The sequence below is a fragment of the Dicentrarchus labrax genome, unplaced genomic scaffold (genome assembly GCF_905237075.1).
Source record: "Dicentrarchus labrax unplaced genomic scaffold, dlabrax2021, whole genome shotgun sequence".
NCBI lineage: Eukaryota > Metazoa > Chordata > Actinopteri > Moronidae > Dicentrarchus > Dicentrarchus labrax.
This window is the reverse complement of record NW_026136720.1, coordinates 17,294,940-17,306,497: the sequence shown is the minus strand read 5'-3', so window position 1 is coordinate 17,306,497 and position 11,558 is coordinate 17,294,940. Positions and strand designations below refer to the sequence as shown.

Genomic DNA, 11,558 nt, shown 5'->3' with positions numbered 1-11,558 from the left:
TATGTTTTGTATGTAAAGCTTTTAATAAATGTATTGGAGTAAAAAAAGGTACAATATTTCCCTGTGAAATGTAGAGTTGAAGTATAAAGTAATATAAAATGTGAATACTGAGATCCCCTCCAGACATGTGTTAAGACACACAAATAGTCTGGTTAGAACAATAATGTGTCCACAATAAAATCCTTAAAAAGGCATCTCCTCCTTCTATCTCGCTATAAATTCTATAAATATACAAATTTAGTTAATTTCTAAAGTTTTCCTGCTGGATACAAAATGTCTCCTACTTTACTGTAAAGTCAATTTTATTTGTGTTTGTGCACAGGTTACTCTTCCAGCTGCAACATCCAAACTACTTGTGATGCCACAAATCATGCTTGTGGACCCCGCCCCTTAAAATCTGATTTTCAATGAGAACAGAGAAACTTTCCACTCTGCACATACATCATTCTGTACAGTGGAGATGTAAAAACATGAAGAAAAAACATGTTTTTGAGTGGAGGGGAAAAGTTAAAAAAAATGGACAAGTACCTGAAAAATGCAGGTCATTACGGTACATTTTGGTATTTAATTCTAAATGCCACCTTTTACCTGTTTGTAGGAAATGGGTCACTGATTCATGCTTAAAATCACTCAAAACTCAATTTCCCAGAAAGCCTGTGTGCATTCGCGCAGACTCAGTCGCACTGAACACTTGCCCCATTCCCTCCTCCCTACTTTAATGCTAGCTAAGATGGTGGTTAGAGCGTAAATTGTCTCTACAATACCAAGAAAAGAAAGGGGCAAAACATCTTTGTAGCCTTTTAATTACAACAGAACAACACACCTACGGCTATCTTATGTGACTGTTTATAGAAATTTGGACATTTCAGATATATTGGCTCGCAGTCCCCGCCCAATTTGGTGTGACTCCCTTGGAGAGGAATCCTAAGCTAAATACGGACAGGGTAAGTAACGCTAACGTTAGCCAAATGGCTAGCCAGCTTCTCAACTCTCCCTCAATAAATAAATAAAGGGGGAGTTGTATCCGTCACTATTTTACAGACTTGACACAAAAGTATCCTCAAGCTTACTACATCTCTGTCTGTGTAATTGTAATGTCGTGAGAGCAGTGTCAGTTGTTTATACTGCCTACAACTCTCTCCCAGTCCAGCGTTAGCTTGTGTAGGCCGCGGCGGAAGCTCGGCTCCAAAAACCTCGTACGTTTTAATGGTAATGTAGCATGCTAGCTATGCTCATGCTAGCGGTTAGCTCGCCCCCCCCTCCCCTCCAAAAAAAAAAAAAAAAAATGAAGCTGTCAGTTAATATGTCGACGAAAGCGTTAACGTGATGGCATACGCGTCTTTATGAAGGGTTGACGTGGATATCGAGTTGATTTTAACCTGTGTATGTTTGTGGGTTTGTACGAGTTGCTCCTGGTTACTTGAGCTTTTTACTTTCACCGGCTTCTTTCACCAATCCGCGGCTCATGTTAGCTTAGCCTAACGTTAGTCAAATAACATCTGTCATAATGTTACGATCCATTAGACAGAGCAGCTGAAGTTACCGGCAGAGCTGACCGGGTATTCTGGCTTTATGCACGATTTTATGAATCAGCTGATATCTGCAAGTGAAGCAGCAAAAAAACCGCGATACTCCTGTACGATGGTGATTTATTAGCAACTGCTGCCAAGCGATGGAAATGTTGGCATTTTTCTCTGTTGTCGTCTAATTGAACTCTCCACTGTCGCCTTTTAGCAATCGTGGTTTGCCATTGAGTTTGCCTGCTGGCAGCAGTGTTGTCACGTAGAGACGAGGCTGGTGTTTAAGTGCTAACAATAGACGTGTCATTTGTAAATAAACGCAGTTTGTTGCGTTTCCCTGTAACGTCCATCGTGACGCTGAGTTTATTACTGTCAATCCCATGAAAGACACCACAACATCCGCATTATCACTGAAACATGATGACTGAACATGATTTCTGGCTTGCTTTTCTAAGAAATACAGTCAAGATGCTGTTGTTTTTTTAATCAGGCACACTGAGCTAAAACTAATGCAATGCATAAATATATGTGTGTGTGTGTGTATATATATGTATATAAGTCTTGCAATAATCCAAACTTTCCTGGAGGTTATAATGTTCAGTTTATGTTGAAACTGTTTGTATGATAATTTGAAGGCTTTGCGACCCATCACAATAAGAGCCCAAGGTGACTGCTTCAGATTGCTTGTTTTGTGCGACCAACACTCGATATATTCAATTTACTATCACAGAGGACTAAAGTCACAAAATAATTCACATTTAAGTAGCTGGAAACTGGATACTTTTTGACGCTGTAGCTTTTTTGATGTTGTGATGAATCAAAAAATACCTGCCGATTAAATTCTGTCAATCAACAAATGGTTGCATCTCTGACGTGTACCGAGAGGAGTTTGTTATTTATTGTACACCCAATGTTATAGACGAAACATCCGCAACATCTCTGCATACAGCACAATGCAGCTCAACACTACCAGAAACTGCAGCTTCCAAAAGGACTGTACAGTTGAATTAACGCCTCAAAAAAGTTTGAACATTATATCCTCCATTAAAGTAAGATGTATTGCATTAAACTACAGTAGTTGAAGTAGGTGGACCTAATAAACTGAGTGCAGTGTTTCCTTTGTTGCTGAATAGGTCAAACTCTGCATGAAAGATATTATATATAAATACATTTTGGTGTGTGCTTAGTCTGATATTGTGACCTTGGTGCTCATAAAGTTGGCTTCAGAGGCTATACCATCCCACCACCAAAGTCGGGGATTGGAGAAACAAGTTCGGTTCAATTGACATTGTCCAGTCATGTCATGAAGGAGCTCTTATCCTTTGCCTTTGTATGTTTTGGGGTTTTTTTTAGCCCAGTGCTCTGTGACCAGCTTCAACACTCACCCGCCCCGTGCCATAGGATGTCCCACAGCCCTGAAATGAAGGACGACCCCATGGAGTGCCCTCTATGCATGGAGCCTCTGGAGATTGATGACGTCAACTTCTTCCCCTGCACCTGCGGCTATCAGATCTGCCGCTTCTGTTGGCATCGCATCCGCACAGACGAGAATGGCCTCTGCCCCGCCTGCAGAAAGGTAAGCGGCATATAAGAGAGACAAATTCATCACAACTTTCAACAGAGAGGATGTGTTTGGGAAAACAGAGATGAGGATGTTGACAGTCCAAATGCAAAAATAGGGTGGAGATAAACTTTTGATCCCCCTTCTAAAGTAGCTTGTTAGTTAAAATATCAACATCATTTACAGTTTACAGCCTGAGCCGTTTGGTTAGTGTTGCCTGTTGAACTCTCATATTTACAACTAAAGGCCTCAGTTACCGACTGTCATTTGCAAAGTCACATAGTATTTTTTTTCAATGGTGGATATATCAGTTTATAACTAAATTGTTTGTGTGCTTTTGTAGCCGTACCCAGAGGACCCCGCTGTATACAAGCCTCTGTCACAGGAAGAGATCCAAAGGATAAAGAACGAAAAGAAGCAGAAACAGAACGAGAAGAAGCAGAAGGTGACAGAAAACCGCAAGCATCTGGCCAGCGTCAGAGTGGTCCAGAGAAACTTGGTGTTTGTGGTGGGGCTCTCGCAGCGACTCGCCGACCCGGAGGTGAGTACAGCGTCACCACCAAAAAGCTCGGTGACTTATTGCTACCTGAGTGTATGTTAGCTTAATGTGAATAAGGCTTTAACAAACGGAAGCCATTAGCTGCTAGATTTATCTTGGGCTTTTCTGACATGAGCAAAAATAATGAAAGTCATAAATACTTTGATAGGGAACGATTTTAATGCATATTTAAAGGTCGCTCAGTGAAATGTCTCACCGAAGCCTCAAGTGTCAAGCTTATGTTTTATGTTGTCTATGAGAGAGCTGACAGTGGAACCAAAACTTTATATTTATATTTTTTTCATTGTGCCCACAGGTCCTAAAACGACCAGAGTATTTTGGGAGGTTTGGGAAAATCCATAAAGTGGTCATCAACAATAGCACATCTTACGCCGGTTCACAGGTAAGAGGTTGGATCAAATGTGTTTGTAAACAATAAAGGTCCAGTGTGTAACATTTAGGAGGATCTGCTGGCAGACATGGAATATAATATTCATAGGTATGTTTTCATTAGTGTATAATCACCTGAAAATAAGTATTGTTATGTTTTTGTAACCTTAGAATGAGCCATTTCTATCTACAGACGCCACAGATCGCCTTCTATGGAGTCTGCCATATTGAACCGCCCTGTTTCTACAGGACAAACAAAACATTGGCTCCAGATTATTGTTTTTGCGCATTTCGCGGTCACCATTTTTCTTCTTTGCACTTGGAAGGGGAGGATGAACGGTGGGAGTTGCAATCTGCAACTACACCACTAGATGCAACTAAATCCTACACACTGGATCTTTTAATAGAACTTCATCAATACTATTTTTATAACAGAAGAACTATTTGCCTTTAACAAAGCAAAAAATGTGTAACCTTGGTTTGTTTACAAATACACAAATACCAAGATTTTACGGTTCAAACATCAATGATAGAAATAATTATTCACTGCATCGCTTTAAAGACACTGTAAATAGAATTAAACAGCTACAGTAGATCGGTTTGACCTGTATGTTGACTTAAAGTTTCTGTTTTTTCAGGGGCCTAGTGCCAGCGCTTATGTCACTTACATCCGCTCTGAAGATGCTCTAAGAGCAATACAGTGTGTGAACAATGTGGTTGTTGATGGCAGAACACTCAAGGTAAGAAGTTGACCACAATAAATTCATAATTTTTACTTTGTGCTGATCTTGTGTGTTTCAGTTTTATTTGCTTAAACCATGTTTTTCTCAATTCTCTTTGTTTATAAAACATAAACATCCTTATATTAATCAACCTGTAATGTAAAATACTAAGATTATACTACAAGTCCTAGAAATAAAATCCCTAAAGCTTTGAATTGTATTTAGAAATGTTCTCATCATTTTGTTAAAGCTTCTCTTTCTGTCTCTCTATTACAGGCTTCTTTAGGCACAACAAAGTACTGCAGTTACTTCCTTAAAAGTATGCAGTGTCCCAAACCTGATTGTATGTATCTACATGAGCTGGGGGATGAAGCAGCTAGCTTTACTAAAGAGGAGATGCAGGTAAAATAGTTGTTTTTCTTTCTAAAATTTGCACACATTTTTATGCTATGAGTAATAACAAAAAAATGTTGACTCATGCTGTGTCATTTGTTTTTAGGCGGGAAAACATCAAGAGTATGAGCAGAAACTCCTCCAAGACCTCTATAAAATTAACCCTAGCTTTCTACAACCTCCAGCATGTGGAACAGAGAAGTCAAAGAGTAAATCAAACTCCACACAGAGGTTTGTTTTTTTATTTATTTCCTTTCCTCTTATTACCTCCAACCTGATTATTGTGCTAAGCTTGATTTTTTTTTTCCACTTTGTAACAGAACCAACAGTAGCAATGGTAAAGATGGGTGGCCGACACTGTCAGGACATAACAAACTGGCCAATGGGCTTTCAGAGGACCGCAAGTCTCCTCCGTTGCTAGACTATCTAGACCAAGAAGTTATTACTTCAGATGGGCTAGAAACAGAGCTGGGTCCTGGCCAGCGTTCTGCCCTTTCCCCCTTCTCCTCTAACTGTGACAGTAACAGGTAATATAAACTGCTCTGACAAAAGCACCAACCTTTCCTTAAAGAAAATTATTTTGTTTATCTTTTAATAAGCATTTTTTGTTTATATGTATCTAAATTTGTCACTTGTCTATCTGCAGTCCCTGTGACAAACCTCCAGAGTCCATCGGAATGGTGAATGGCGAGCTTTTACAACAGGTAGAGAGATCTCAACTCTGTTTGGTTTCGGTTAAATAAAGATGAATCAGGTCTGAGAATGGCAATCTCACAAGCGTTTCTCTCCTATCTCTTTGTCCAGATGCCCACCAGTGACTCCCCCTCTCCTCCCCCGGGTTTAACCAAGCCGAGCCTGGTGGTGCCCATCAGCGTGTCAGACCTCACAGCCCGTTCACCTTTCGAGGGGGCGGCAGCTGAGTCTCAGTCGCTCTTTTCAGACAACAGTAACTTCAGACATCCTAACCCACTCCCCGCAGGCCTGCCCCCCTTCCCCAGCTCCCCTCGCGGCAGTTCTGACTGGCCCATGACCCCTGAACCACAGAGCCTCTTCGCATCAGGTACACTAGAGATTTAATGAAACGGTTGATGTTTTCAGTACCTGATTGGTTGTGTAGTTAGTTTTCAAGCAACTGGTTGACCTGCAGCTGCTTTATTCTGACTATTTGTTTTCTTAATAGTCTGGCCAATATCATTGTACACCATTTATATTGACTGTAATAGTGGTGTCTCATTAATTTAGGCATTTTCTGCTGTTGCAGGCATTGCAGAGCCCTGGATAATAAAACTAGTTTGTTATGTTCAGATTTAGTCAATAAACATTTTCTTATGGGAAAACGGCTATAAGTCATTAGTGATACTGATTGATGCGTCCCCTTCAGTGTTGACATATATGTGTGGGTTTTAAAAGATCTTTCTGCCTGATGCCATTCATCTTAGAAAGCACAATAATATCAATGAGACAGTTTGAGTGTTAATTTAATATGATACACTTTTTTTTAGTGCTGTCAAACGATTAAAATATTTAATCGTGATTAATCGCATTAATGTCATAGTTAACTCGCAATTAATTGCACATTTCTATCTATTCTAAATGTCCCTTGATTTCTTTTTGTCCCATTATTTTTTCTCATTTTAATGCTCTTATCAATATGGAAAAGTGGATTGGCTTGCTTTGTGCAAATGTTGTTTTTATAGAAAAATCATCCATTGTCACCTGGCTTTGACGAGGGGGCGGAGAATTCACATCAGCTGTGTGCTTGGCCATCAAGTGGTATTTCAGACTGGACATGCTGCGATGATAGCTCAGTTCACAACGACAAAACACACAGATCACTTTGGTCTTGTCAATGGAACCATATGGCAATTTTTTAAAAGTAAACTTTCCATTCAGAATATTATTGGCATCCATTTCGGCGTCTCGCGCTCGCCATCCACTCAAAACGTAACATCTACTACTCTTAAACAAGTGTGTGCGGCGTGCCTGTTGTTTTGTTTCCAGTCTAGCTAGATCCGGTGTGGTGTTGTAGTTTTTCCAACGTTACTAGTTGTTGCAACAGCATGTGAAAAAATCTACAAAGTGTGCTAGGCCAAAATGAACGTTAATCTCACGATAAAAACATTGACGCCGTTAAAATGGGTTACAGTTAACGCCGTTAATAACGCGTTTAACTGACAGCACTCACTTTTTTATTTAAGTAAAGAAAAGCAAATACAAATAAAAACCAACAATGAAAGAATCAAATAAAGAAGAATTTTAGAAGTTAAAAGGAGGCAAACATTTAAAATGGACAGAATGGAAAGGTAAAACCATAAGAAACATTAAAGTTCCACTCCTGACACTTTTTGAAGTATATAAAATACCATGATTCATATTTTGGTTAACATAGTTTTCCTTCATAAAAGTGGAGAGAAAGAAAACTGAAAAGGGGCTTGAAGTTCATCTACTCTTCCTCCCGCATTGACTGTGTTTATATGCACACTAACTCTCCACTTTAATTCCAAATATATTCGCAGTTGATAAGGGTCATGTAAACAGCTTATTCCATTTGGAATATTCCTAAATAGGCCATGAAGCATTTTCCAATTAATACACGAGGGATAGGGCGATGATATTTGGATTTTAGGTGCATTCTTTTGACATGTAACAATGTCTCATTTGGGGTTTTACTGCAGTTGGCCTGTTTCTGGTCAACTCTGTGCGTTGTAAACAAACCAACAGTTTGCAAACATTATAAAAGATAAAGATACCAACAGGTTTTTGGATATGTGCAAACATCACAACGCCGACCTTTTCAAGAAGGTGGTTGAACGAATGAAAGAGGGAGGCGGTGTTGACACAGCATTAGTGGTTGTGAAACATACATGGATATCTGCTACGATGTTACAATGTGTTCACAACATTCACTATGCTAGTGCAAGCTCTCGCTCTCGGTACTGCTCTGCTCTGGAGGTTTCAGGTTTCTCTTTTGTTTATTATTTGTATATTAGACAGCAAACAGCTTTTGAATTTGTTATGTACCAAATCTAGCTTGAATGGCAGATTTTATGGAAGGGTACAGACATCTTCAGTAGAGGAATGTGAAGACACCTCTTTTGCATGGATACAAGTCAGTAAGATCAAAGTCGGACAAACACATTTATGAGTGGAGAGGGATATATTCTTCATATAGAAGAATGGTTTTCATGTCATCTACTGACTTGGTCAAATAAAATCCTATGACTAGTTGAGAATTTCTCCCATCAACTGCAGCACCAGTAATTTGTTTCTCGTCTTCCCTCACAGACACAATACCAGTGTCTTCTTCGACAGACTGGCAAGCGGCCTTTGGCTTCGGCTCATCAAGCAAACAGCAGGACGATGATCTGGGCTTCGATCCTTTCGACGTCACCCGCAAGGCCTTGGCCGACCTGATAGAGAAGGAGTTGTCGGTGCAGGACCAGAGCCCCTTGTCCCCTGGGCCCTTCGGCCAGGGGAGCAATCATGGTCCCAGTCTGCTGCCCCCAAACCCTAACCCCAGCGCCTCTCACCACTTCCCCAGCAGCCTGCCACGACTCCCCCAGCTCCACCACAGAGCCATCTACAGCTCCTTCAGTTTCCCCGGCAGTCAGAACAGCCAGGGCAGTCAACAGCAGCAAGCCGCCAGACACCCCTGGATGGGCGTCCCCACACGAAATAACCTCACACACTTGAACCACTCAGCCAGTGCTGCCTCACACAGTAATTTCCTGGACCTGAATCTGCCCCCTCAGCACAACACAGGGCTGGGAGGGATCCCCATCTCAGGTACCAGACACCTGGGTCACTGTGGCACCTGTCTATGTCCTGTGGAAGCTGTGCATGTTAAAACAGAGATCAGATGTGTTGATGATGTTGGTTAATAGAACAGTATATGTACACTGCCACGCGGCGTTGTGATACTTGTTTTGATTAGCATTTATTGACCTTGAGAGGAAACAGAAACACTGGTGGATGCAGTTCTGCAGCTTAACCACTAGTCTGTGTGAGGACCTGACATATCTGTTTCCTTCTCCTCTCCTGCAGAAAACAGTGGCTCTATAGACGGCTTAAATGTGAAAGAGTGGCAGGACGGCCTGAGAGCTCTCCTGCCCAACATCAATATCAACTTCGGGGGCCTCCCAAACTCTTCTTCCTCTTCATCCTCCTCATCCTCCAACAGTGTTAACCACATCGGTGGGCCGGCAGGGCCAGCAGGCATCTCACACAGCCTGAGCTGGGACGGCACAGCCAGTTGGATGGATCCTGCTATAATCACAGGTAGAAAGTAACTGAAATGATTACGCAGTTATACCAATCAACAATAGTTTTGATATTAGAATAATTCTTTAGGATATTAATGAAGCAAGAATTACAAACATTTTCTGATTCCAGATTCTGTTTTACACCATCATAAATTGAATAAGGGCTGCAAATTATTTTCTTTTTGTGATTAATCTGCTTATTTTTCATAAGCAGATTAATTAATATGTTAAAAATGCTCATAACACTTTACTAGAACCTTCAATTGTGATGAGCATTTTTAGAAATGTAAAAAAAAGACTAAAGTCGACACAGAGTAACTTCTAGTACCGGAAGGCCAACAAAACACCAAAAGGTATCAAGTAAATAAAATTATCTTCACCATTTTTGTATTTACTGCAGTGTTGAAAACTTTCTTTTTCATTTTTGTCATCACTTATTTATTTTGTGACCCCTCTCTTCCTCCCTCTTCCCCCTTCAGGGATCCCGGCCTCAGCAGGAAACAGTTTAGACTGTCTCCAGGACGACAACCCACCACACTGGCTCAAGTCCCTGCAGGCGCTCACAGAAATGGACGGCCCGGCCGGCTCAGCAGTGCCCACCCCTCAGCCCCTTCACACCGGCCTCCTCGACGGCCACCTCCCCCTCCACCACAGAGCCGCCGCCGCCGCCGGCTGGGCTCCCTACCTGCCCCCTCCCACAGCCAACCCCGCCAGCCAGTTCCACTCCCCTCCCCCAGGCTTCCAGACCGCCTTCAGACCCCCGGCACAGCCCGCCACAGAGCTGCTACAGAGTGCCGCTGTGGACCGTCACTGAACACAGACTACAGCAGACACCCATCCATTCCCCTACTACCACTTTATACCCACTCATCCTGTACCCCGCTCCCCCTCCCCCCAATGCAATACACACCAATCTGCAGAGTATGAAAAATTATTAACAAAGTAACAAACATGCTTTCTTCTTTTTGTCTTCCTCCTTCCTTTTTTTCTATTCCGAAGGCCTATTTGTTTTTGTTTGTGGTACACAAGTTCATCACCCTTTGTCTGCTACCATCACCACTCCTTACATCTAGTTCTGGGCATATCATGGGATTCATTGTGTAGCTCGCTGTTAACGGAGAGCACAAGAAAACAGTATAGCATCGGGTGCCCAGTGGTGACACAAGAGTTAACTCCACAAACTGGCGAAGAAACAAATTAGCTGAAGTGAGGTCTTTTTTAAAAGTAACTAATGATTAAGCATGAACATTTGTGTTTTTGAAAGTTGAAATCATGATAAGTTTTCGAGGAATGAAGCAAGCTGTGAATCTGCTCTTGAAGCTTTGCCCCAAAGACCCTCATCCTCCCCACTTTAACAGGAGACTGTGAAACAGTTAACCCTTACAGCGAAGTTACAAATAAGGCGAGGTGAGAGAGAAAAGGGGTTGGCTCTTAGCTTTTTTTTTTTTGAGAGTGGTTTTAAAAAAAGAAAATGTTAAAAAGAGAAGCTGAGATTTGGTTAGTAGAGAGGGAATTCAGATGACACAGGGGAGTTGAGGGCACAGGCTATGCATGGGCTCCCTGTTAGGTAGGGACACAGATGGCCTGCTTGAGAGGCCACTTGGCCCATATTCCCCTTTAGTGGAGGGCTCCCACTGGCCCCGTCCTGCTGGAGGGAAAATTTTGCTGAACCTCTGTATCAGAGGATAGAGCACTGCCTAACTGCGGGGAGCCGAGGCTTTGGGAGATCGTGGCACACATCCTGAGCACTAGGGTTAGACTCTTACTCACAGTGCCACTGTGTGGTACCTACAGTAGCTAGCCCTAACATGGACAGCCACCAAGTAGATAGGACAATGACTAGGACGGACGAGGAAATGTCAAAAATACTAATGAGGGTAGCAATAGGGTTAACAGGTCCCTTTGTTCGAACCACGAGGGCTTAAACGAGGCCTTAAAACGGACAGATGAGAGAAAGGGGTTCGAGTGATTGGAAAGGGAGTCTAGCGTCAGTGATTGCTGAAAAATATGCAATATTGTATGTGACTTCAGCAACTATGTGAGTGTGTTTCACAAAGGGAGGTGCTGCAAGACAAAACCAAGTACTGTAGTAGTGATTTAAGGAGCTCTCAGCCTTTAGGATTTGAGATCGACCTCTCCGACCACCGCCTTTTTTTCTTTTTGAAGTCTTAA

At 41.9% G+C, this 11,558-nt stretch overlaps 1 protein-coding gene across 1 annotated transcript; it reads left to right on the top strand.

Moving 5' to 3' along the window:
* Positions 1–705: 705 nt before the first annotated feature.
* Positions 706–11,135, top strand: cnot4a (CCR4-NOT transcription complex, subunit 4a). Its single transcript, XM_051382046.1, has 13 exons — positions 706–944; positions 2,874–3,096; positions 3,425–3,622; positions 3,936–4,022; positions 4,648–4,749; positions 5,008–5,133; positions 5,231–5,355; positions 5,445–5,651; positions 5,771–5,828; positions 5,929–6,184; positions 8,410–8,910; positions 9,169–9,402; positions 9,866–11,135. Exons 2-13 carry the CDS (start codon positions 2,923–2,925, stop codon positions 10,198–10,200), a joined length of 2,403 nt encoding a protein of 800 aa, XP_051238006.1. The 5' UTR covers positions 706–944; positions 2,874–2,922; the 3' UTR covers positions 10,201–11,135.
* Positions 11,136–11,558: the final 423 nt, after the last annotated feature.

What these genes read in the sequence shown, in the direction of transcription:
- cnot4a (XM_051382046.1), top strand. Translation starts at nt 2,923, where the DNA reads ATGTCCCACAGCCCTGAAATGAAGGACGACCCCATGGAGTGCCCTCTA. An exon ending in TTACTAAAGAGGAGATGCAG is followed by an intron (nt 5,134 to 5,230) that starts GTAAAATAGTTG and finishes ATTTGTTTTTAG; the next exon opens with GCGGGAAAACATCAAGAGTA. An exon ending in GGATCCTGCTATAATCACAG is followed by an intron (nt 9,403 to 9,865) that starts GTAGAAAGTAAC and finishes TTCCCCCTTCAG; the next exon opens with GGATCCCGGCCTCAGCAGGA.